At 37.7% G+C, this 27868-nt stretch overlaps 1 protein-coding gene across 2 annotated transcripts in view; it reads left to right on the top strand.

Moving 5' to 3' along the window:
- PHKA1 (phosphorylase kinase regulatory subunit alpha 1) overlaps nt 1-27868 on the top strand; it is a 130676-nt gene that overhangs the window by 22232 nt on the left and 80576 nt on the right. For both annotated transcript variants that reach the window (XM_082864921.1, XM_082864922.1), the window contains exons 6-13: nt 252-332; nt 11527-11625; nt 12582-12728; nt 13704-13757; nt 15095-15217; nt 19051-19146; nt 20421-20528; nt 21983-22061. In XM_082864921.1, coding sequence (XP_082721047.1) covers nt 252-332; nt 11527-11625; nt 12582-12728; nt 13704-13757; nt 15095-15217; nt 19051-19146; nt 20421-20528; nt 21983-22061 — 787 coding nt within the window. The remainder of the gene's footprint in view (nt 1-251; nt 333-11526; nt 11626-12581; nt 12729-13703; nt 13758-15094; nt 15218-19050; nt 19147-20420; nt 20529-21982; nt 22062-27868) is intronic.

Below are 27868 nucleotides of genomic sequence, written 5' to 3'. Positions count from 1 at the left end.
GGTACAGTTCTTAGTCCTGATCAACTGTCAAGATATCTTCTAACTTCTTGGAGGCCCCAATAGAATTTAAAACTACTGGGAGAATAGCTACAGGGGGAACCCAACTCATTGGCCTCTCCTTAATAAGCATTGTGGGCAAGCGTATGTATGGCGAGTTAGCTAATACTTGTGCCTTTTATTCAAGGTTTGTATATCTAGTAAGTGTTTAGTAGTGATGATTTGATAATGGTTTGTTGGTTATTTTATGCCAGGACTTCGGGATATGGGAACGTGGAGATAAGACCAACCAAGGAATCTCAGAATTGAATGCCAGTTCAGTTGGAATGGCAAAGGTAATTTTCCTTGCTTTGTTTTTACCAAGTGTGGGATAAGGAAGTCTGGTACACCTTTGCCATAGATAAAGCCTTAACATGAATGTGGACCATCATCAAATTAATTGGTCTTTTAAACCATAGGCAGTATTCAGAGTCTCCAATGTAACTATGGACATATAGGTGAAGACTTCTTTCATAAGTTCCAGATTTTTATGTACAACTGCTTTTGTAGCATATCTCTATTTACATATCAGATAAAGACCTTAGAAAACATATCTTAAACTAAACTCATCATCTCTATCACTACAAAAGCAAACAAAAGGAGGCTTTTTTTCCTTCCGTACACTAGTTGACAAAGCTTGATATCAGGGAACCATCTCTCAATCCTCCACCCCCCTCACTCTCCTGCATCCCCTATATTGTTATCTTCATCATCATTATTGTGTTCCACTTGGCTTCATCTCTTCCTTCCCACTGCTACTGCCTTAATTTCAGCTTTCATCTATGGAAACAGCAAGAAGGCATAAAATAGGATAGTAGGAATAGGATCAAACATATTCATTATAATGATAAATACACATGGCTTGATTTGTTTCCCCTACCTAAAGGCAAAGGCACAGATTGATTTAAAAAACGAAGAAAGGAAATCCAGTCTATACCTATACCACCTCTAAGAGCTCTAAGATGACAAATTGCTACAGAAAGATTAAAAACAGAAGGATGGACAAAGTGTGGCCAAAATAAGCAAAAAAGAGTACGGGTGACTACGTAAATTCAAATGAAGTAGAATTCAAAGCAAAAAGTATTACATGGAACAAAAGAGGACAAAGAGGGTCCAGTTAGAAGGCACAGCCTACAATGAGAAAGTCTGGCCTGGAATGTAGTTTCAATTAATACAGAGCAAAATGTATTAGAAATACAAGGCAGAATAGAAACAGTTATAAAGGGACAATTTAACAAAAGCCACTGCTAGGCTATGACAGATAAAATAAACCAAAAATAAGTTCATAGAAAATTTAAACTATATAATTAATGTGGTTGAATTAATTAATATAGAACTTTGTCCCTACAAAATATATATTCCCTAGGTAACCATTTTCTTTTTATGTATTTTAATTACCAAAGTGATACAGATATTGAGCTTATTTTTTAAAACTATTTTTTAAATTCAACAATCTCACATTTCACTGAACAACATAACCAAACATCCTCTTTCATACAGGTAATCTAATTCATTCTTTTCAATATTTAATAATTACTTTGTTGATGATAATGCTTTAGTGCGGATCCTTGTACATATATCCTGGTGAACTTGCACAAATAGTTTTGTAGGATAGATTCCTAAAAGTGAAAACATTGGGTTAAGGGATATACACTTTATTTATTTTTTAATGTATTTATTTATTTTGGGCTGCATTAGGTCTTTGTTGCTATGCGTAGCCTTTCTCTAGTTGCGGCAAGCGGGGGCTACTCTTCGTTGTGGTGCGCGGGCTTCTCCTTGTGGCGGCTTCTCTTGCTGCGGAGCACGGGATCCAGGCACGCAGGCTTCAGTAGTTGTGACGTGTGGGCTCAGTAGTTGTGGCACACGGGCTCTAGAGCGCAGGCTCAGTAGTTGTGGAGCACGGGCTCAGTTGCTCCGTGGCATGTGGGATCCTCCCGGACCAGGGATCGAACCCGAGCCCCCTGCATTGGCAGGCAGACTCCTATCCACTGCGCCACCAGCGAAGTCCCTGCTTTCTCTTTCTATTTACACATACACATTATTGTTTTTGAACCAGTTGAGAGTAAATTGCAGACATGATGCCTCATGTCTCCTAAATAGTTCAGAGTGAATTTCCTCAAAGACTGTCCCATAACCATGGTACAATCATCAAAATCAGGAAATGAACACTGGCATTATACTACAACTTAATCCAAAGACCCCATTCAGATTTCTTTAATTGTCCCAATAATATCATTTATAGCAAAACACAAAAACAAAAACAAACAAGAAAACCCTTATGATCCAGGATCCAATCCAGGATAACATGTTATGTTTAGTTGTAATGTCTCTTTGGGCTTCTTTAACCTGATAATACTTTAGACTTTACTCACCTTTTATGACCTTGGCATTTTTAAAGATTGTTTTATAGAACGTCCTTCAATTTGATTTTGTGTGATATTTCCTCATGATTTGTTTCAAGCTATGCATTTTTGGAAAGAATACCACAGAGGTAAGATGTGTCCTCAGTACATAATCAGGAAGTACAAGATGTGGATTTGTCCCATTACTCTTCATGTTAAGTTTGATGGCTTCATTAAGGTGGTATCTGCCATATTTCTCTGCTGTAAATTTGCTTTTTTTCTGCCTCGTAGTTGATAAGTATTTTGTGCCTGGATGATATCTGTTTAACCCATTAGGTCTCAGTTTAGACATTTCTCCAGGGAAGCTTTCCAGAACTACCTGCTATCCCAAAGACTAAGTCAGTTCTGCCTCACAATTGAGGAACTACAAATAACTAATAAATACATGAAAGAATATTCAACCTTATTAGCGAATTAATACAACAGAATCCCCATTTTTCTATCAAATTAGGGAAAATTTCTAAAATAATACCTGGTTTGCATTAAAGAAGGTTGTATCATACACTGCTGGTGATAGTTATATGGGTACAACTTGCATGAAAGGGAATTTAGCATTATGTCCTAAAAATTGTTTATATCCTCTACTTCAGGGAATTAATGCTTAGAAAATAACTCATTCTACTCTGTTTTTATGAGTTTGACTTTTTTAGGTTCCACATATAAGTTATATAATACAATATTTGTCTTCCTCTACCTGCTTATCGCACTCAGCATAATGCCCCCAAGGTACATCCATATTTTCACAAATGGTAGGTTTTCCTTCTTTCTTTTTTTTCTTTATTCTTTTTGAATTTTATTTATTTTTTTATACCGCAGGTGCTTATTAGTTATCCATTTTATACATATTAGTGAATATATGTCAATCCCAATCTCCCAATTCATCACACCACCACACCACCCCCCACCACTTTCCCCCCTTGGTGTCCATACTTTACTTCTCTACATCTGTGTCTCTATTTCTGCCCCGCAAACTGGTTCATCTGTACCATTTTTCTAGATTCCACATATATGTGTTAATAAAAAAAATTGTTTTTCTCTTTCTAACATACATCACTCTGAATGACAGTCTCTAGATCCATCCACGTCTCTACAAATGACCCAATTTCATTCCTTTTTATGGCTGAGTAATATTCCATTGTACATATGTACCACAACTTCTTTATCCATTCATCTGTCGATGGGCATTTAGGTTGCTTCCATGACCTGACTATTGTAAATAGTGCCGCAGTGAACATTGGGGAGCATGTGTCTTTTTGAATTATGGTTTCTCTGGGTATATGCCCAGTAGTGGGATTGCTGGATCATATGGTAATTCTATTTTTAGTTTTTTAAGAAACCTCCATACTGTTCTCCATAGTGGCTGTATCAATTTATATTCCCACCAGCAGTGCAAGAGGGTTCCCGTTTCACCACACCCTCTCCAGCATTTGTTGTTTGCAGATTTTCTGATAATGCCCATTCTAACTGGTGTGAGGTGATACCTCATTGTAGTGTTGATTTGCATTCCTCTAATAATTAGTGATGTTGAGCAGCTTTTCATGTGCTTCTTGGCCATCTGTATATCTTCTTTGGAGAAATGTCTATTTAGGTCTTCTGCCCATTTTTGGATTCAGTTGTTTGTTTGTGTAATATTGAGCTGCATGAGCTGTTTATATATTTGAAGATTAATCCTTTGTCCGTTGTTTCATTTGCAAATATTTTCTCCCATTCTGAGCGTTGTCTTTTCGTCTTGTTTATGGTTTCCTTTGCTGCGCAAAAGCTTTGAAGTTTCATTAGGTCCCATTTGTTTATTTTTGTTTTTATTTCCATTACTCTAGGAGGTGGGTCAAAAAAGATCTTGCTGTGATTTAGGTCAAAGAGTGTTCTTCCTATGTTTTCCTCTAAGAGTTTTATAGTGTCTAGTCTTACATTTAGGTATCTAATCCATTTGAGTTTATTTTTGTATGGTGTTAGGGAGTGTTCTAATTTCATTCTTTTACATGTAGCTGTCCAGTTTTACCAGCACCACTTATTGAAGAGACTGTCTTTTCTCCATTGTATATTCTTGCCTCCTTAGCCATAGATTAGTTGACCATAGGTGGGTGGGTTTATCTCTGGGCTTTTTATCTTGTTCCATTGATCTGTGTTTCTGTTTTTGGCCAGTGCCATATTGTCTTCATTACTGTAGTTTTCTAGTATAGTCTGAAGTCAGGGAGTCTGATTCCTCCAGCTTCGTTTTTTTCCCTCAAGACTGCTTTGGCTATTCTGGGTCTTTTGGGTCTCCATACAAATTTTAAGATTTTTTGTTCTAGTTCTGTAAAAAATGCCATTGGTAATTTGAGAGGGATTGCATTGAATCTGTAGATTGCTTTGGTAATATAGTCATTTTCACAATATTGATTCCTCCAATCAAAAAACATGGTGTATCTCTCCATCTATTTGTATCATGTTTAATTTCTTTCATCAGTGTCTTATAGTTTTCTGCATAGAGATCTTTTGTCTCCCTAGGTTGGTTTCTTCCTAGGTATTTTATTCTTTTTGTTGCAGTGGTAAATGGGAGTGTTTCCTTAATTTCTCTTTCAGATTTTTCATCATTAGTGTATAGGAATGCCAGAGATTTCTGTGCATTAATTTTGTATCCTGCAACTTTACCAAATTCATTGATTACATCTAGTAGTTTTCTGGTGGCATCTTTAGGTTTCTCTATGTATAGTACCATGTCATCTGCAAACAGTGACAGTTTTACTTCTTCTTTTCCAATTTGTATTTCTTTTATTTCTTTTTCTTCTCTGACTGCCGTGGCTAGGACTTCCAAAACTATGTTGAATAAGAGTGGTGAGAGTGGTCATCCTTGTCTTGTTCCTGATCTTAGAGGAAATGCTTTCACTTTTTCACCATTGAGAATGATGTTTGCTGTGGGTTTGTCGTATATGGCCTTAATTAAGTTGAGGTAGGTTCCCTTTATGCCCACTTTCTGGAGAGTTTTTATCATAAACGGGTGTTGAATTTTGTCAAAAGCATTTTCTGCATCAGTTTAGATGATCATATGATTTTTATTCTTCAACTTGTTAATATGGTGTTTTCATATATTGAAGAATCCTTGCATCCCTGGGATAAACCCCACTTGATCATGGTGTATGATCCTTTTATTGTGTTGTTGGATTCTGTTTGCTAGTAGTTTGTTGAGGATTTTTGCATCTATATTCATCAGTGATATTGGTTTATAATTTTCTGTTTTTGTAGTATCTTTGTCTGGTTTTGGTATCAGGGTGATGGTGGCCTCATAGAATGAGTTTGGGAGTGTTCCTTCCTCTGCAATTTTTTGGAAGAGTTTCAGAAACATGGGTGTTAGCTCTTCGCTAAATGTTTGATAGAATTCACCTGTGAAGCCTTCTCATCCTGGACTTTTGTTTGTTGGAAGATTTTTAATCACAATTTCATTACTTGTGACTTGTCTGTTCATATTTTCTATTTCTTCCTTGTTCAGTCTTTGAAGGTTATACCTTTCTAAGAATTTGTCCATTTCTTCCAGGTTGTCCACTTTATTGGCATAGAATTGCTTGTAATAGTCTCTTAGGATGCTTTGTATTTCTGCAGTGTCTGTTGTAACTTCTTTTTCATTTCTACTTTTATGGATTTGAGTCCTCTCCCTCTTTTTCTTGATGAGTCTGGCTAATGGTTTATCAGTTTCGTTTATCATCTCAAAGAACCAGCTTTTAGTTTTATTGATCCTTGCTATTGTTTTCATTGTTTCTGTTTCATTTATTTCTGCTCTGATCTTAATGATTTCTTTCCTTCTCCTAACTTGGGGCTTTGTTTGTTCTTCTTTCTCTAGTTCCTTTAGGTGTAAGGTTAGATTTTTTATTTGAGTTGTTTCTTGTTTCTTGTGGTAGGCTTGTATAGCTATCAACTTCCCTCTTAGAACTGCTTTTGGTACACCCCATAGGTTTTGGATCGTCGTGTTTTCATTGTAATTTGTCTCTAGTTATTTTTTTATTTCCTCTTTGAGTTTTTCAGAGATCTCTTGGTTATTTAGTAATGTATTGTTTAGCCTCCCTGTGTTTGTGTTTTTTACGTTTTTTCCCCTATAGTTGATTTCTAATCTCATAGTGTTGTGTTCAGAAAAGATGCTTGATATGGTTTCAATTTTCTTAAATTTACTGAGGCTTGATTTGTGACCCAAGATGTGATCTATCCTGGAGAAGGTTCCATGTGCACTTGAGAAGAAAGTGTAATCTGCAGTTTTTGGATGGAATGTCCTATAAATATCAATTAAGTACCTCTGGTCTATTGTGTCATTTAAAGCTTGTGTTTCCTTATTAATTTTCTGTTTGGATGATCTGTCCATCGGTGTAAGTGAGGTGTTAAAGTCCCCCACTATTATTGTGTTAGTATTGATTTCCTCTTTTATAGCTGTTAGCAGTTGCCGTATGTTTTGAAGTGCTCCTATGTTGGGTGCATATATATTCACAATTGTTATATCTTCTTCTTGGATTGATCCCTTGAACATTATGTAGTGTCCTTCCTTGTCTCTTGTAACATTCATTATTTTAAAGTCTATTTTATCTGATATGAGTATTGCTACTCCATCTTCCTTTTGGTTTTTTTTTTGTATGGAATATCTTTTTCCATCCCCTCACTTTCAATCTGTATGTGTCCATAGGTCTGAAGTGGGTCTCTTGTAGACAACATATATATGGGTCTTGTCTTTGTATCCATTCAGCGAGCCTGTGTCTTTTGGTTGGAGCATTTAATCCATTCACATTTAAGGTAATTACCGATATGTATGTTCCTATTACCATTTTCTTAATTGTTATGGGTTTGTTTCTGTGGGTCCTTTTCTTCTCTTGTGTTTCCCACTTGGAGAAGTTCCTTTAGAATTTGTTGTGTAGCTGGTTTGGTGGTGCTGAATTCTCTTAGCTTTTGCTTGTTTGTAAAGCTTTTGATTTCTCCTTCAAAACTGAATGTGATCCTTGCCAGGTAGAGTAATCTTGGTTGTAGGTTCTTCCCTTTCATCACTTTAAATATATCATGCCACTCCTTTCTGGCTTGTAATGTTTCTGCTGAGAAATCAGCTGTTAACCTTATGGGAGTTCCCTTGTATTTTTTTTGTAGTTTTTCCCTTGTTGTTTTCAGTAGTTTTTCTTTTTAATTTTTGTCACTTTGTTTACTGTGTGTCGTGGTGTGTTTCTCTTTGGGTTTATCCTGTATGGGACTCTCTGTGCTTCCTGGACTTGGGTGGCTATTTCCCTTCCCATGTTAGGGAAGTTTTCAACTATACTCTCTTCAAATATTTTCTTGGGTCCTTTCTCTCTCTCTTCTCCTTCTGGGACCCCTGTCATGTGAATATTGTTGTGTTTAATGTTGTCCCCGAGGTCTCTTAGGCTGTCTTCATTTCTTTTCATTCTTTTTTCTTTATTCTGTTCTGCAGCAGTGAATTCCACCATTCTGTCTTCCAGGTCACTTATCTGTTTTTCTGCCTCAGGTACTCTGCTGATTCCTTTTAGTGTATTTTTCATTTCAGTTACTGTATTGTTTGTCTCTGTTTGTTTGTTCTTTAATTCGTCAAGGTGTTTGTTCTTTATTTCTACCAGGTGTTTGTTAAACATTTCTTGCATCTTCTCGATCTTTGCCTCCATTGTTTTTCCAGGGTCTTGGATCATCTTCACTATCATTATTCTGAATTCGTTTTCTGGAAGGTTGCCTATCTCCACTTCATTTAGTTGTTTTTCTGGGGTGTTATCTTGTTCCTTCATCTGGTACAAAATCCTCTGCCTTTTCATTTTGTCTGTCTTTCTGTGAATGTGGTTTTTGTTCCACAGGCTGCAGGATTATAGTTCTTCTTGCTTCTGCTGTCTGCCCTCTGGTGGATGAGGCTATCTAAGAGGCTTGTGCAAGCTTCCTGATTGGAGAGACTGGTGATTGGTAAAGCTGGGTGTTGCTCTGGAGGGCAGAGCTCAGTAAAACTTTAATCCGCTTTTCTGCTGATGGGTGGTGCTACGTTCCCTCCCTGTTTGTTGTTTGGCCTGAGGCGACCCAACACTGGAGCCTACCTGGCTTTTTGGTCGGGCTAATGGCAGACTCTGGGAGGGCTCACACCAAAGAGTACTTCCCAGAACTTCTGCTGCCAGTGTCCTCCCCAGAGTGAGCCACAGCCCCCCATCCCCACTCCCGCCTCTGCAGGAGACCTTCCAACACTAGCAGGTATGTCTGGTTCAGTCTCCTATGGGGTCACTGCTCCTTCCCCTGGGTCCTCATGTGCACACTACTTTGTGTGTGCCCTCCAAGAGTGGAGTCTCTATTTCCTCCAGTTCTGTCAAAGTCCTGCAATCAAATCCCACTAGCCTTCAAAGTCTGATTCTCTAGGAATTCCTCCTCCTGTTGCCAGACCTCCAGGTTGGGAAGCCTGACATGGGGCTCAGAACCTTCACTCCAGTGGGTGGACTTCTGTGGTATAAGTGTTCTCCAGTTTGTGAGTCACCCACCCAGCAATTATGGGATTTGATTTTATTGTGATTGCGCCCCTCCTACCATCTCACTGTGGCTTCTCCTTTGTCTTTGGATGTGGGGTATCTTTTTTGGTGAGTTCCAGTGTCTTCCTGTCGATGATTGTTCAGCAGTTAGTTGTGATTCTGGTGCTCTCACAAGAGGGAGTGAGCGCACGTTCTTATCTTGAACCAGTCTCCTCCTTGTTTCTTATGGCTGAATGATATTCCATTATACACACATACAAACACACACACATGTACACATACATACACACACAGATGCAGGTATGCACACACATACCCCACATCTTCTTTATCCATTCATCTGTTGACAGACACTTAGATTGTTTCTGTACATTGTGAATGATGCTGCAGTAAACATAGGAGTGCATATATTTCTTTGATATCCTGTTTTTATTTCCTTTGGATATATGCCCAGAAGTGAAATTGCTGGATCATATGGTTGTTCTAATTTAATATTTTGAGTACCCTCCATACTTATTATTTTCCATAGTGGCTGAACCAACTTGCGTTCCCCCCAACAGGGTGCAAGGTTTGCTTTTATCCATGTCCTCACCCATACTTATCTTTTTTATGATAACCATTCTGACAGATGTGTGGTGATATTGCATTGTGGTTTTGACTTGCATTTCCCTGTTGATTAGTGATTTTGAGCATCTTTTCATGTATCTGTTGGTCATTTGTATGTTCTCTTTGTAAAAAATGTCTATTCATTTCCTTTGTCCATTTTTTAATTGAATTATTAATTGTGTATGTTCTTTATATATTTGGGATATAAACTTCTCATTATATATGTGGTTTGCAAATATTTTCTCCCATTCTCTAGGTTGCTTTTTCATCTTTTTGATTATTTCTTTTGTTGTGTAGTAGCTTTCTATTTATTTATTTATAAACATCTTTATTGGAGTATAATTGCTTTACAATGGTGTGTTAGTTTCTGCTTTATAACAAAGTGAATCAGTTATACATATACATATGTTGCCATATCCCTTCCCTCTTGCATCTCCCTCCCTCCCAGCCTCCCTATCCCACCCCTCTAGGTGGTCACAAAGCACCGAGCTGATCTCCCTGTGTTACGCGGCTGCTTCCCACTAGCTGTCTGTTTTACATTTGGTAGTATATATAAGTCCATGCCACTCTCTCATTTTGTCCCAGCTTACCCTTCCCCCTCCCTGTGTCCTCAAGTCCCTTCTCTACGCAGAAACTTTTTAGTTTGATGTAGTCCCCCTTATTGATTTTTGCTTTTGTGCTTATACCTTTGGTGTCATCTAAAAAATCATTGTCAAGACCAATGTGAAGGAAGAGTTTTGTGATATCCAGTCTTAATGTTTAATCCATCTTGAGTTAATTTTTGTGTGTGGTGTAAGATAGGGGTCCAATTTTATTGTTCTGTATGTGATTATCCCGTTTTCCCAAAACTGTTTGTTGAAGAGACGATATCATTTTCCCATTGAGTGTTCCTGGCTCCTTTATCAAATATTAATTGACTGTAAATGCAGGGGTTTATTTCTGGGCTCTCTATTCTGTTTCATTGGTCTATGTGTCTACTTTTATGCCTGTATCATACTATTTTAATTATTCTACCTTTGTAGTATAGTTTGAAATCAGGAAGTGTGATGCCTTCAGCTTTATTTTTCTTTCTCAATAGCTTTGTCTATTTAGGGTCTTTTGTGATTCCATACAAATTTTAGGATTTTTTTTATTTCTGTGAAAAATGCCATTGGAATTTTTATACGGATTGCGTTGTATCTATAGATGACTTTGGGTAGTGTAGACATTTTAACAATATTAATCTTCTGATCCATGAGCATGGGGCTATCTTTCCATTTGTTTTTGTCTTAAATTTCTGTCATCAAAGTATTGTAGTGTTCATTGTACAGATCTTTCACCTCTTTGGTTAAATTTATTCTTAAGTATTTTATTGCTTTTGATGCTGTTGTGAATGGGATAGTTTTCTTTATTTCTTTTTTAGATGTTTTGTTGTTAGTGTACAGAAAACACAACTGATTTCTGTATGTCGATTTTATATCCTGTAACTTTACTGAATTTGTTGATTAGTTCCAACAGTTTTTTGGTTGAGTCTTTAGGGTTTTCTATATATGAGATCATATCATCTTCAAATAATGACAATTTTACTTCTTCATTTCTGATTTGGATGCCTTTTATTTCTTTGTCTTTCCCAATTGCTTTAGCTAGGACTTCCAGTACTACGTTGAATAAGAGTGGTGAGAGTGAGCACCCTTGTCTTGCTTTAATCTTGCAGGAAAACTTTCAATTTTTCACCACTGAGTAGAATGTTAGCTGTGGGTTTGTTGTATATGGCCTTTATTATGTTGAGGTATGTTCCTTCTATACCAAATTTGTTGAGGGTTTTTAATCATGAAAGTATGAATGCAGCCTCCATCTCAAGTGTCTCTGGGACAATATGGGAGACCAGAAAAACCCTCAGAGGCGGAATAAAGAATGTTATTGTATTTTCTGTTCTGCTGAACATATTTAAAATGATATCATGTTCATTGATATGATACCAGGGGTAGAGGGAGAAGAAATATACACATTTATAATGCTGAAGTTGTACTTTCCTTCTTTGTTCCTCAAAGGCAGCCCTGGAGGCATTAGATGAACTGGACCTGTTTGGTGTGAAAGGTGGTCCCCAGTCAGTTATCCATGTCCTAGCTGATGAAGTGCAACACTGCCAGGTAAGAGAATAATGGACAACGTTATAGAAAAATGTATTTTTACTCAGACTCAAATTTAGCATGAGCTTTAGAATAAGCAGAACTGAATGAGAGTACATAATCTGATTTATTACCATGTACCAAAAATGTCTTGTTAAGCATCCTATAGAGATAAGCCTGATACAGCATGAGCTATAACAGAGATCATAGTGCTGTTCTCTCACCCAAGGTTATAAAGTGATCCTATCACAGTATATGGAATTCTCCACTATTATTGTATCAAGGGTATATGGGCTCTGCTCCTGAGTATCTCCTTTTCTAAATATCCCAAGAGAACAAGAGGTGATCGATTTTGAGTGTTCTTCTTGATAGTGGCTCTGAAACTTTCTCTTGTCCCTGGTTGGCCCTCGGGTTAGATGTTTAGAGATTAGACTGTTTAAGTGGTAAATGCATATCTTCAGTTTTGTTTAGGATTACTCTCTGTATTGAAAGAGTAAGGTTCTTGTCATTGACAAGATGGCCTTTCTTGTCTTCTTCAAACCTTGATTAGATACCCATGGTGTTCTAGTGAATACAGTCTTACCTTCTAATTTTAAAAATGCAAAATTTTCCATGGAAAAGATAAATTTCAGGGATATAGGAGCTAAGCCTTCCACATCTTGCTTCCCAGCAGCTACATTTTATCTTTATGCTTAGATAGTTGCTAATGGAGCAACAGCATTATGAGTGGGATAATGATGTTAGAGTATTCTTTATCCATTAGCAGCTGCTTAAGAATCAGGATTAGGAGGCACTGAGAGCAGGATTAAGACAAGGGATGATTTATAGAAGTAGTCTTCTAAGCTTTCACTATTAAATCATTTTTAGATTTTCAACTGAATGATCCTCTTCAACATACATCTTTTGAAACTAAAGCTAATAACTTTATAATGCTGAGTTATTTACTAATGTGCCACATTTGACTTCCTTTCTTTTAGTCTATCCTTAATTCGATACTCCCCCGGGCTTCAACATCCAAAGAGGTTGATGCTAGTCTACTTTCAGTTATTTCCTTCCCAGCCTTTGCAGTAGAGGATAATCAGTTGGTGGAGCTCACAAAACAGGAAATCATCACTAAGCTTCAGGTATGTCCATATGTGCCTTTCTTTTCTTTCAGCTCTAATTTTAAGGCTAAATTAGTATCTTTGTGAGTCTTGAATATGACCTATGTTGGTGATTTAACCAAGTGATCAGGGTTAACATCACCAGTAATAAGATGTACTGACATCATGTACGCCCTGATACGGTGCACTGAGAAGCACACAGCACCTCCGTGATGTCCTTCCCAGGAATGCGGTACCTCAATCTAATCATGAGAAAACATCAGACAAAACCAAATCGAGAGGCATTCTACAAAGTAACTGACAAACACTCTGCAAAAATGTCAAGATGATGAAAAACAGGGAAGGACTGAGGAACCATCACAGATTAGAAGAGACTAAGGAGACATGCCAGCTAAATGCAGTGGTATCCTAAATTGGATACTGGAACAGAAAAAAAGCATCAGTGGAAAAACTGATGAAATCCAAATAAGTTCTATACTTTGGTTAATAGTGTTGTACCAAGGTTAATTTTTTGGTTTTGGTAAATTTTCTGTGGTTATTTAAGATGTTAATATTAGGGGACAGTGGTTGAAGGATATACAGGGACTCTGTACTGTTTTGGGAACTCTTCTGTAAGTCTCAGATTATCTCAAAATTTTTAAACTGTGTTTTCTTTTTTAAAAAAACTGTGGTCTCTTATGAATTGTGTGAGCAGGACCGCATAGATTAGTAATTGGGCTGTCACAGACTTATCCTATTGTGGAAAGCCATGGAGAAGATAAAATAAAAACACTGCTTTAGGGAAGAGCCTGCAACTTAGCCCTCGCTTGAAATCACATTGCTGAAATCACTTTCTGCTGCTGGACTGATATCAGGGTTTTTTAAAATTATTTTTTAAGTATCATGTCTCTATTGATGATAGGTTGGCACATGTAGCTTTGCAAAGGATACATTTCTGATTAATTATAGTGCTGTACCAATGTTCATTCTTCTGGCTTGTTTCCTCTGCATTCCCAGGGTCGTTATGGTTGCTGTCGCTTTCTACGAGATGGATATAAAACTCCTAAAGAGGTAGGTTTGTTTTCCCCAAAATGAGTCCAAGGTAGGATGGTCACTACAGCAGCCTCATTCAGAGAAAATACCTCATTCAGAGAAAATACTTACCTCATTAATGGTACTTCAAATAATCACTAAATAGGATAACAATAACTGATGTTTGCCACCTTTGTTAGGATTAGTTGCCAGGTTTTGCTTGTGAGCCCTTCTGGATTAAATAAAATAGAGGAAGGTGTAGTCCTTCCACCTCTTGAAGTTGGTTAGTTTCAGGAAAGAGCTACTGATGGATGCTTAAGTCAGTGGATGAAAATTTCGGCAGAAACAGATTATTTACATAGTCTCAAAATATTCCCCCCCAAATATTTAATTATTACAAAGGGAAAAACCTTTCTGTCAGTAGATCCTTTTGGATCCCTTCCACCTTTTGCAGTTGGTTAGTTCTAAACAGTACTTGATCTTGAAAAGTTAACTTCCTTTCGTTCCACTTGTCAAAAGTTCTCCTTGGAAATATCAATGGAGAAAATTTAGTATTATTAAAAGGGAATGAATGGTTGGTAACCACTTTCATTGACAATGTAAATATAGTTTAAGGCTCAGGTTTGCTGGTTGAGAGCCATTATATATTTTTTTTAAATTACCGAGCTCAAACTCTTCTGGTTTACTTCCTGTCTTCCATTTTATTCTTTAAGCCTTTTGACTTCTGCCCCTACCAATCTATTAAAATTGTGCTCTGAAATATCATCATAATCTCCTAAGTAAGCAATCCAGTAGCCTTTTCTCAGTCCTTATTCTCCTTGACTTCTCTGTAGTACATCACTATTACCTACCCCTACATTTTCTTGAAATTCTTTTCCTATTTTAACTTCCACAACTCTACACCATCTTAATTTTTCTCCTCTTTCTGTCCTCCCTCACCAAATTGAGGGTTTACCAAGATTCTGTTCTTGGGCTGCTTGTTCATTATATATAGGTACTACATCCATAATTTGTGATTCGTGTGTCACCTCTATAAGGATGATTCCCAAACCCTCATCTCTTGCTGTCCTTCTGAACATTTCTATTTGTATGTTCTGCTGCTACCTCAAACTTAATAAGTACAAAACCAAACTCAGGCTTATTACAAATTAGTCTCACTTCCTCATACACCTGCCTGTAGTATCATTATTATACCAGTTCTGCTAGTTAGAATCACATGACAAAAGTCCTTGCTAAAGGAGGGGAGTGTGTATGAGCTCTGCCTTCTCTGAAACAAACTATCAGTGGTGAAAGGCTGTGTTGTAATACCTCTGAACTAAAGATATAGTCTGACCTTGGAGTGATAAGACAGACTTTGTTTATTGTGTTTTTACCAGGATCCCAATCGTCTGTACTATGAACCAGCTGAGCTGAAGTTATTTGAAAACATTGAGTGTGAATGGCCATTGTTCTGGACATACTTTATCCTTGATGGGGTATTTAGTGGGAATGCAGAACAGGTAATGCACTGGGGAAAGAGCTTTTTAGCAGATTGTTATTATGTCTTCCTCTTTCAGTTAATGACTGTGCTGACCCTGTGTCCAAATGGAAGTCTTCCCTAATAGGGAGGAGACAGAGTTATCTTCTAGAGACTAGTAGTTGAGGGCACATGTTAAAGAGTTAGAAGACCTGGATATTGCTATCACTCAGACTTGACTTTTAATAAATATAGAAAGCAGAATAGCAAGTCCTGTATACTTGCCTTAATCATCAGAGGTACTTGAATTTACCTCCTGACTTTGTATGTCTTTTTTTTAATAAATCTTGGAAATGATATTCTGACTTTAGTAAAAACAAACAAAAAACAAAACAACCAGCCACTTATACCCTGTCCTCACCCCCCAAAATACAGTCATCATTGCTTTTTGAGCTACATGAATAAAGTAGTTTAGAAACCATTGTTGGAAAACAGTGAGACTGGACAATTTAATCAAGTTAGTTTAATGTCAGGCATTCTGCAAATTGGCTGTGTTCTAAACTTGGACATAAGTCCAACACATTTGGAAGTCGTTTATACTTGGCTACATAAATACAGTTTTGTGTAATTTGAATACTTTGGCCAGTAGTAGTCTGTAACTGCCAATATGAGTTTAAATAATAGGGGTACACCAAAGTTTCAGGGGCACAAAGTGCTGTTTTACTCTAAGCTTTATATAGAGTATCCTTAGTTGAGCAAGAATAAGGTAAGCAATAATAGAGATACCTGCCCTATTTTGAGCACCCTATTTTTTTAAACCAAACTTTAAAAATATATTTATTATTTATTTATTTATTCATTTTGGCTGCTCTGGGTCTTAGTTACAGCACGCAGGATCTTCATTGCGGCATGTTTAGTTGGTGGCATGCGGGCTTCTTAGTTGCGGCATGCGGGCTTCGGCATGCAGATTCTTGGTTGCATTATGCATGTGGGATCTAGTTCCCCGACCAGAGATCGAACCTGGGGCCTCTGCATTGGGAGCACAGAGTCTTACCCACTGGACCACCAGGGAAGTCCCTTGACCACCCTATTTTGATTCTACGATTTTTCTCAGTCCTTCTCAAATTCCACAGAATTGTTTCTCAAAAACTGTGCTTGCTCAAAGAAAGATTTATTTATTAAATGTGCCAACTAAGTACAAAGCATATTCAGGTGTTTTGAACTCTCAGGGGAAAAAAGGAGCTGGAAGGCCTGGATTCTTATTTATTCTTTTTTTTCCTGGCTTTGCTGCTGACCACTGAGTAGTCCAAGTACTGTCATTGACTTCTTCAGTTTCTCTGTACAGGCATACCTCAGAGATATGCAGGTTCAGTTCCAGAGCAGCACAAATATTGCAAATATCTCAATAAAGCAAGTCATATGAAATTTTTTGGTTTCCCAGTGCATATAAAAGTTATGTTTACACTACATTCTGTTAAGTGTGCAATAGCAGTATGTCTAAAAAAACAATGTACATACCTTAGTTAAAAATATTTTATTGCTGAAAAATGCTAACCATCATCTGAGCCTTCCATGGGTCATAATCTTTTTGCTGATACATGCTTTGAAATACTTTGAGAATTCCCAGAAATGTGACATAGAGACACAAAATGAGCAAATGCTGTTAGAACAATGATGCCAGTAGACTTGCTCAACACAGGGTTGCTGCAAACCTTCAATTTGTGAAACAAAAACAAACAAACAAAGCAGTATCTGTGAAGCACAATAAAGCAAAGTGCAATAAAACAAGGTATGCCTGTACATATGATGAGACTAGTTTTTCTTTCTTCATTGAAGAAGTGGATAGCCCTAAAATTCTTTGAATTTCACAGATGAAGACATATGATAAGTGCATGGTACAGTCAATTTGGCTATAATGAGACACATAGGTGTTCCCTAAAAATCACCATGCTCTGCATATTTGAGAAGTAAAAACTATAGGGCTTATGGGAAAATGTGGTTGGGGAAAACACTTAAAAAGTTTGTCAGAAATACATACAAAATGATAGGAACCTAATAAAAACAGTACCACAGATAGGCATTAATGGCTTTAACACATTCATTCATTACTCTTTCAAAAATTATATTCTGAGAAAATTATTTCAAGGGTGGCATACATTTAGATACAACGCTGCTCATCACTGTTACATTCATACAAATTAAGTCTGGTGGTAATTTAAATGTTCAGCAAGAATGAAATGTTAAATTAGAGATCATGTGTATAAAATATGCTGCTATTAAAATGTGTATTAAAATTTAATATCATTGTTAAAAATTCAGATTAACTGTTGTTTTATACTTCAAATATAATTTTATTTTAGTGTTTGGTTTTCTCATAATTGAAAAAAAACAGTACCACAGCCTTATACATGTTAAATGGTTAAGAAATATATAAATACCACAAAGATATGGCACTTGTACCTTGAAAAACACCTGAAGTTTTCTTGTGGATATGTGCAACCATGTTCCTACCACCTCACTTGCAGGGCTCCTGTGCACACCACCCTACATGCCAGAGGAAGAGAGGAAAAGAGAGATAGCATAAGAGAAAAGAAAAAAAAAGAATATCAAACAGAGAGGAAAAATTAAAAAAATAGGGCAAGGAGGGAATAGAAGGGGAAATTAAATAGAAGGGAAGGCACAGAGCCATGCAGCCAAGTCGGCCATGAGAAGGGAGCAGCTCGGGAGTGGTAGGAGAGTTATCTGAAATTGGATGGAAAGTTGTAACACCACATGTGGATGGGTTGTGGTTCATGGCTCTGAGGTGTGTGCATGTGTGTGTGTTGTGTATTCTTACACGACTCAGTTCAGCTGAGTGCCTTCTCAGGTTGAAATTGTGCATAAGCAGATGTGAAATTCATGTTATGCTCAAATTGTTCTGTAATATATCAAATGCATTGGAACAAATTTGTGTTTTCAAAACAACTATCATAGCAGAACTGACTATATAGTTTTTCCACCATAAATTATAGTGGGGTTTTTTTTTGCTTTTTATTTATTACTAATCTACAGCAAATTGTTAAGCAAAAAAATGTAAACTTGATCATAATAGAAACTTAATTTGACAGGGAAAATACAGTTTTAAAAGCAATTACATGTAAAGTCAAGAAGCTGTACTCAGTGTAGTACACAGTGGGTAGAAGCATGTACGTGGAGGCAGGCTGACTTGGGCTCAAATCTGGGCTCATCCTTGCACTCGCTGTATGATCTTTCAGAAGCTCATAACCTCCTTGAGCCTTAATTTCCCTGTAAAAAGGCTTTAATTACAGACACCTGGATGGTTATTAAAATTAAATTTATTCATCAGCAGAACAGGAATAAAGATGCAGATGTAGAGAATGGACTTGAGGACGTGGGGAGGGGGAAGGGTAAGCTGGGATGAAGTGAGAGAGTGGCATTGACATATATACACTACCAAATGTAAACTAGATAGCTAGTGGGAGGCAGCCACGTAGCACAGGGAGATCAGCTAGGTGCTTTGTGACCACCTAGAGGGGTGTGATAGGGAGGGTGGGAGGGACACGCAAGAGGGAGAGAATATGAGGATATATGTATACATAGAGCTGATTCACTTTGTTATATAACAGAAACTAACATAACATTGTAAAGCAATTATACTCCAATAAAGATGTTAAAAAAAATTAAATGCGTTAAAAGTATGCAAAACTCCTAGCATAGTATCTGACCTCCATCAGCATTTAGTAAATACTACTTCCCTTTCTTTCCTTTCACTAGGTGAATATACCCCTTTGCAATAGGACCTTCTTTGGCTACAACCCTCCCTAGATCCCCAAAGGGAACTCTATGAATTTTGTTCCCCTTTTCTTTTCTCTACAGGTTCAAGAATACAGAGAGGCTCTTGAAGCAGTCCTCATCAAAGGCAAAAATGGAGTCCCACTTCTGCCGGAGCTGTACAGTGTTCCTCCTGACAAGGTAAGCTGGACGGTGCCATAATATGGAGCTGGGAGAAGAGGAACAGCACCTCAAAACGACTGCCTTATTTGAGTCAAATAATTTTTAGTCTTCTGATTTTAATGTTCTAAAGTCTTTCTTTAGGTATAGAACAATTAAAATATGATTTTATTCCTTTGAAAGTATATTTATAAAGCAGACTCAGTTATGGCACTGTTACTGGGCAAGACGAGGGCAAGATCATATCTTATAGAGGTAGTTTCACGGGTGTATATTTGTCCTCAAACTCATCAAGATGCATATGTTAAATATGTATGGCCTTTCTATATGTCAGCCAAACCTCAATTTAAAAAAATAAAATGAGTTGTTCAGAGATTGATTTTTTAAAAAATCAAACTTTAAGGTTGAGAATGATATGGAGATCAGTAAGCCGAACTAGAGTGATGTTCTGTGTGAACTCTCAGTATTTGATATTTTCTGCTTTGAGGCTAGTCATTTGGGATTAATTGAGTAGATCAGGCTTGGAAAATGAAGTATGTCTCCATTTTCTCAAAATGCCAGTTCAAATTACCATTGTTCCTCTTCTCCATTGCAAAAGAGCATTAGCCGGGGGAGAGATGCAATATTCCATGCTGGTGGGGATGAGTGGACTAAGCTCCTAGCAACATCAGCAGCATAACCTGAGAGCTTGTTAGAAATGCAGATTTCAGGCCTTTCCCTACATCTACTCAGTAAGAATATGCCATTGGACAAGATCCTCAGGTGGGGTGTATCCATGTACAGTTAGAGGAGCACTGCCCTAGACTGTAGTCATAGTGCTTGACTTTTCAGTGCATTGCATATATGACTGTTTTATAGAGTATGAATCACAATCCAGACTCGGGCTTTTTGTTGTCTAGTATTTTAAACCTTCTATTCTTTTTTTTAAATTAATTAATTTATTTATTTATTTTTGGCTGCATTGGGTCTTCATTGCTGTGTGCGGGCTTCCTCTAGTAGTTGTGGTGAGCGGGGGCCACTCTTTGTTGTGGTGCGCGGGCTTCTCATTGTGGTGGCTTCTCTTGTTGTGGAGCACAGGCTCTAGGAGCACGAGCTTCAGTAGTTGCGGCACACGGGCTCAGTAGTTGTGGCGCATGGGCTTAGTTGCTCCGCAGCATGTGGGATCTTCCTGGACCAGGTGTCGAACCTGTGTCCCCCGCATTGGCAGGCGGATTCTTAACCACTGCACCATCAGGGAAACCCTAAACCTTCTACTCTTTTCCTTTATCTCTTTATTTATTTATTTATTTATTTAGGTTGATGAAGAATATCAAAATCCTCACACTGTGGACCGAGTCCCCATGGGCAAACTGCCTCATATGTGGGGTCAGTCTCTATACATCTTAGGAAGCTTGATGGCAGAGGTAAGGGGAAACTTCAAGGCTCTTCCATTTTTCTGCTTTAGTCACCATAACAATCAGATTTGTGAGTAGCTCATTAAATCTGAAGGATATATCTTTTGCCTTTTGTATTCTGCCTTAATTACAGATTTTCCTCCAGATTCTTAGAGTGAGAGCATGGCCAGTCCTTGGCAAAAATCTTTCCCTCTGGCAACCATGTCCGTCATGCTTGCCCAGGGGTTCCTACCTTGGTACTGTACTTGAAGTTGCTCTGGGATCAGACCCTAGATAGTTCCTTTTCAAAACGCCCCCTAGTGCCTGTCTGGTAACTGCGAATGCAATTGTGCTTGGATAGTAATGACTTATAATGGATTTAAGTGCTAACTTTTCCAAGCAATGTAATGTTTCATTCTTTAATTAAATAAACTGATAAGATAATTTTAGGTACCATGACAAGTGTTTGGGAGCATCATAGTTTTTTATTTGTTTGTTTGTTGATAAGGGGCCCTTTAAATGTTCCTTATATTAAACTCTGTTGAGACAGCTCTTAATGAAGCACTTTGGAATTTCTTAGTTTACGTCAGCTTATTTGTGACATTTTGAACCATAAGAAGGGTTCCCTTTCTCAAAGTTTTCCAGTTTTACTGACAAATCTATTTCCCCATTATAAGTTATTATATAAGGTAAGCTATAACCCAGGCTCCTAGAGGATCTAGGGTAGGACTTAGCTTTCCTTTCTGAGCCATACTCTTCGACCTGTTTATGTATAACTGTTTTCTTTCTGGAGCTGTTTTTATTTGTTTTGTTTTGTTTGTCCCAGTTTTATTGAGATGTAATTGACATATCACTGAGTTTCAAGCGTACAGCATAAAGTTTATCTTTAGTTGACATTATTATAAATGTAGCAATAATGGGCAGAATGATTTGTTTAAAATAATCCTTACCTGGTGACTTTCTCATTCAATTAGAATAAATTAATGCTATGAAAAAATGAGGAGATGAATGGTATTCTTAAGGGCTGAGTGGGTGAGTTCATCGCATTTCATCAAAGACAGAAACTCAGGTCAAGTCAAAAGATATCTGCTAAGCAGAAATCATAGCAAGCATATGTGTAAATATGAAAGCAACAGGACTAATGACTTAAATTATTGATTAGAAGCATTGTGATCTGATTGTCTAATCATGTGCATCCAGAGAAAGTGGAGGTATAACTAGAAAACTTTCTGTTTATCTTTTATACCCCATCTATTTCCAAAAAAATGATTTTTGGCAGCCACTAGAAATTAACTCCAGATAAAATTAATTTGGATGTGAATTCAGGAGTTCAAACATTTTCATACAGTAAAGGTATTTGTTTCCTTTCCATACATGCCTCTCACATGTTATGGTACGGGGTTTTGGCACTGGTATGTTGTTTCTCCTCAAACATTAGCTTTTTTGGAGATATAGTAATATGTCTTTTTATGGTTTTTCTTTAGGGATTTTTAGCTCCTGGAGAAATTGACCCCCTGAATCGCAGGTTTTCTACTGTACCAAAGCCAGATGTTGTGGTTCAAGGTATGTATTCTTATTCCCAGCAGCAGAAATTTAACACTAAAGGTCTGGTTTGGGCCAGTAAATGATGACTTTATTCTTTATGATGTATTTTGTTAGGCTTCAAAATGTATAGTATAAACTTGACTCTGTTTGGTTTCAAGATTTCTGTTAATCTTAATCATGAACAAATGCTTAACAAAGGATGTTATCTGATTCTCTTAATACTTCTTATTTCTGGAAACTCTTTTCTTTTCACCATGATGATATTATAGCCTTCTGATTATCTCTGCTTTTGTTCTGAGCATTCCTTCTGTGCTTTTTCTGCTAGTATTTCTTTCTTCTCATATCCTCCTAATGGTTGTGTACTTAGTCTTATACTCTTGTCTTTCTGTATTTATACCCTGCATGTGTTTGCTAGGGCTGCCTCCTCCATAATACATTTGCTTCCATGGCTCCAACTATTACCTCTTTAGAGAGTACTCCAAATCTTTATTTTTTGTTCCTAGCAATCAACTTAAATTTTGAGGTTATCTACTCTATGCAAAACACTGGGCTAAGCTGTATAAACGTTTTAAGAAGTCTAGTCCCAATATATATACACAACATTTTCATCACTTATACTTCAAATGCAAAACTGACCTTTTTTTGTCTCCATCCTATTCTTTTACCTCTCCCAAGAAAAGCAAATCTTGCCACCTTCCTTAACTCTCTCAATGACATCACTATTATGCTACTCTCCTAGGGTAGAAAACTCCAGGTGATTTTTGACTCCCCAGAAACGCTATCCAATGTGGTACTAGGTCCTCCTGAGAAGCTCCTCTGAAATATCTCCACTTCAACCCCAACCTCCATTGGAGTTGATTCTATATAGAAAATAATCCTTAGTATTTTCTAAACCTTCTTATACTTGGCATCCTATGTGGTAGGATAGGATAAAGGTAGTCATAAAGGTAGTCTTTGCTTATCAATGTACAGGCGTATTTCATTTTATTGTGCTTCACTTTATTGTGCTTTGCAGATATTGTGTTTTTTACAAATTGAAGGTCTGTGGCAACCTTGTGTCAAGCAAGTCTGTTGGCACCATTTTTCCAAGAGCATTTGCTTACTTCGTGTCTCTGTCACATTTTATAATTCTAGCAATACTTAAAGCTTTTTCATTATTATTATATTTGTTATAGTAATCTGTGATCAGTGATCTTTGATGTTACTACTATGACTCATTGAAGGCTCAGATGATTGTTAGCATTTTTTACTAATAAAGTATTTTTTGTTTTGTTTTTTCTTTTTGTGGTACGCGGGCCTCTCACCGCTGTGGCCTCTCCCATTGCAGAGCGCAGGCTCAGCGGCCATGGCTCACGGGCCCAGCCACTCCGCGGCATGTGGGATCCTCCTGGACCGGGGCACGAACCCGTGTCCCCTGCATCTGCAGGCGGACTCCCACCCACTGCGCCACCAGGGAAGCCCAATAATAAAGTATTTTTAATTGAGGCATTTACATTGTTTTTTTTGGATACAATGCTGTTGCACACTTAACAGACTAAAATATAGTGTAAACATAACTCTTTTCATTTGGTTTTATTTATTTTTTAATTGAGGTATAGTTAATTTGCAGTGTTGTGTTAGTTTCAAGTGTACAGCAAAGTGATTCAGTTGTGTGTATGTGTGTGTGTGTGTGTGTATATATATATATATATATACATATATATATTCTTTTTTATATATATATATATATTCTTTTTCAGATTCTTTTCCATTAGAGGTTACTACAAGATATTGAGTATAGTTCCTTGTGCTATACAGTAGATCCTTGCTGTTTACCTATTAATATTTTATATATAGTAGTGTGTATATGTTAATCCCAAACTCCTAATTTATCTACCCTTACCACCTTGCTACCCCTTTTGGTAACCATAAGTTTGTTTTCTATAAGCATAACTTTTATATGCACTGGGAAACTAAAAATTTGTGACTCGCTTTATCGTTATACTCGCTTTACTGCAGTGGTCTGGAACCAAACCTGCAACATCTCTGAGGTATTCCTGTACATAGCGAACGTTATATAAAAGACCGTTACTCTTCCCCTCCCATGAGAAAGCTTGTTCTCCTTTGAAACTTATGCCATCTGGCTATATTGGTCTCCTGGTTACTCTCATTCATTCATTAGAGACTTTGAGGCTTGGCTCATAGCCTTCCTCTTCTTCCCCAATTCCTACCATAGTACTAGATTTCAGCATCAGAGTAAGTGCCATCTAATATTTTAGCCTCAAAATTCTTGGATATCTAGAACCCTAGTGACCCTTCCCTCTGCCTCTACTCCACTCACTTTTAGGACGAAACTTTAGAACTGTTTCACCTCATATATTCCATTCCCAAAAGTCCCAATCACCAGTCATAACTGCATATTATTTCAGTTTTCTTCCCCCCGACCCATTACACTTGTGTCTATTTTCTCCTAGTTTACACTCCCCTACCTTTCGGTTGGTCATCTAAATCTCTTAATTACCAGCACACCAAACTTCTGCTACACCCACCAGAAAAATCACAGCCCCAGATCAGTTTTACTCTCTATATTTTCTGATCCTGTACCTGGCCTGCTAAAATCTTCTAGAAAAAAAAAATCACACAAATGAGCAGAGTGGTAGCATTGTAAATCCACAGTCTCCAACTTAACTAGGCCTACAGTGCCTCCTGTCAGTCCTTGTTCTTATTGTTAGTCAGCATTTTCATTCTCCTCAACTATTCCACACGTTCTCTGTTTTCAACCCCACTGCTTGTTTTCAACCTCATTCTTGGCCTGCTACTTTATGCTGGGTAATCTTAATGTTTTGATCTTTGTCAATTTCCCAACCCACCCCCCACTACAGTCTTACTTATATCTTCACCCAGCCTTGCCTCCTTTTCTTGAGTCTCAGAAAAGCTGTCTTTTCTCCTCTTCAGCACCAACTCTTCCTTCTGATGCTTGATCCTATCCTCTTCCCTAGCCTTCATAGAAACCTACTCTTTCCTATCTTCAAACTCTTCTCTGTTGGTTCTGATTTTTAATACATTGACATGTTCATCTCCCTCTAGTTATCCTATCCTTCCTTTCTCATCCAAACTTCCACTTCTTTACATTTCATTCATTCTGCATTCATTTACAACTAGCTTATCATTCCTCTGAAAGTGATTTTGCTTAAGTTATTGCCAAACTCGGTAGATATTTTTCAATCCACTTCTTAGAGGATCTTTCTGTTTCATTTGTTGTTTATGTTTCTGGAAACTCTTAACTCACATGTCTTCTGTGATACCATACTCCCTTGGCTCTCCTTCAACCTAAGTTTTGTACTTTTCTGTCTCATTCTGGGCTTCCTCTTCTTCCCCTTGCCCCTTAACTGTTGGTATTTCTGGGAGTTTTGTCCGTAGCCCACTGCTCTCATTATTCAGAATATTTGTTATTGTCTCTCAGCTTCCTCCCATTCCTCACCTTTTCCCTTTTCCTGCCTCCTAACTTCTCCCCTCTCAGAAGATGACCTCACCTCCTATACCATAGAGAACATATAAGCCATGAGACAAGAACCCCTCACTCCCGCCCCCAGGCTTTTTCATCATCTGCGCATATCTTATATGTTGAAATTTCTCAAGGTTATATTCTAGGTCCTTTTCTCTTCTTTTCTATATATTCTCCTTGACCCATCTCTTTCTATGCTAATGACTCCTGAATATATCACATTCACTTTAAACTCAACATGTCCAAAATTAATCAGCTGCACTCTCCTAGTTCTACATCATCTGTGCCTGCTTTTCTCCCTATTTGCCTATGTCAGTAAATGGCACACTTTTCTCGCAGTTACACAAATAAACACATGAAGAATCATTCTCGGTATCTCTCCCTCTCATCTCCTACGTTCAGTTAACAAGTCCCAATTTCTTTACCTTCTAAATAATTCATAAATCCATCTAGTTTATCCAGTACCAATGTCATGATCCTAATCTAAGTAGTCAGCATCTCTTCCTTGCATTAATGCAATAACTTTTTTTTTTAATGCAATAACTTTTGAAGTGGTCTCCCTGTCTTCAGTGTAGGTCCACTACAGTATATCAGCTTATTCTTTAATCATCAACATGAATATGTTCTTTTTAAGACGGAGATCTGGATATGCTACTCCCCTGATTACAACTGTGCAGGGGCTTCCCATTGCCAACTTTCTTAACATGGCTTACAAGGCTCTTTATGATCTGCTCCCTGACCCCACCTTCAGCGTCATTTCTCACCACTGCCGCTTCACACTCCATGTTCCTACTATAAAGAACTTTTTTTATTATTCCTAGATCTGCCTTGTTCTCTGTTGCCCTTGAGCCTTTGTCTATGCTATTTCTTTTGTCTGAAACAGCTTCTCCCTTAGTTTTACCTTCACTTTTACCAGAATAACTCCTATTCAGCTCTCTAGCAAGACTCAGTGTCAATGTCATTTTCTCCAAGGATCATGTCTATCTTTGTATCCCTAGCATATGGCAGTACCTAGCACATAGGTGGTACCAAATAAGCATTTTCTATATACTTGATAAAACATAAACAAAAAGCTGAGTTGTTGGGGTTGAAAGTAGCCCTGGGACCCCAGAGTGTTGTTCATTTGCCTCTCCTTTAGTCCCCTTTACTCCTGCTACCAACTGCATTGCCCTCTGCAGAACCCTGAGGCTCAGGAGAATGCAATTTGGAAATCATTACCCAAGGATAAAATGCAAGTTCCTTAAAGTGACACACATGCTCTCCATGATGATCTAACCCCTATTTGCCTTTCCAGATTCATTTTGTTGGTGGTTGGTGGGGGGGTTGTTTGTTTTTTGTGTGTTTTTTTCCACTGTGCAAGGTGTTTCATGCTACAGCAATATGGAAATGTATATAGTCCCCACCCCATCTCTTACACACACACACACACAAACACACAAACACATACTTTTCCATTTTCATGTTTTATGATCATTCTGGATCTTCTACCTAAAATGGCTTTCCCAATTCCTATTCCCTTCTTTCTCCTGGCTAACTTATTCATTTTTTCAAGTTCATCTTAGACATCAGGAAGCCTTTTCTGAAACTTCCCCCTGCCAACTCCAGACTAGATAGGTGTCACTCTTGGGTGATCACACAATGTTCTGTGCATATATTTATTTACTTAACAGGTTATTTTATAATGAGTTTATGTGTGTGTCACTTTCATTACACTATGAGCTCCTTGAGGGAGAGACTAACATATTCATCTCTAAATCCCTAGTGCCTAGCATAGTACCTTACCATTTAAGTGCTTAGTAAATGTTTATTAATGAATGAATAGATGACCACATATGTTTCCCTGGACTTTTGTCAGCCCACTATTATTCTTCCTCTGTATATTTTTCCTGGAGAATCTTTGTTGTTTTCAGTTAGAAGTAATCAAGATGGTGTTATGTCCAGGGGACTCTGTAATCACCATACCCTGCATATCCTGCCCCAGACCACAACAGCACAACACCATGAGGTCCCCAAGATAGAAAAATACACAAAAGATAATGGCAAAGGAATGCAGAGTAGCACTTTTTTAACTAGGCTTTTGCCCCCCAAACTCAACAAATACAATACTTGTAAGCTGGAATGAACCAAATGGCACCTTCATTTTCTTATAAACCCAATTCAACATATCTAGCAGTACTAGAGGAGCAGGAATAGGGTACATGTTTGCCCCTGGTGCTTAGCATTAAGCCAGCTGAGACCCCATTCAGGTTATTGGCCTCCAGACAGATTATCAGTCCCACAGAGGGGGAATAAACAGAAGAGTCAGTGAGGTGGCCTGGACTTCTCCTTTGTGAGTATGATT

This window comes from Leucopleurus acutus (assembly GCF_964270905.1).
Source record: "Leucopleurus acutus genome assembly, chromosome: X".
Taxonomy (NCBI): Eukaryota; Metazoa; Chordata; class Mammalia; order Artiodactyla; family Delphinidae; genus Leucopleurus; species Leucopleurus acutus.
This window is presented reverse-complemented; position numbering and strand designations above follow the sequence as displayed.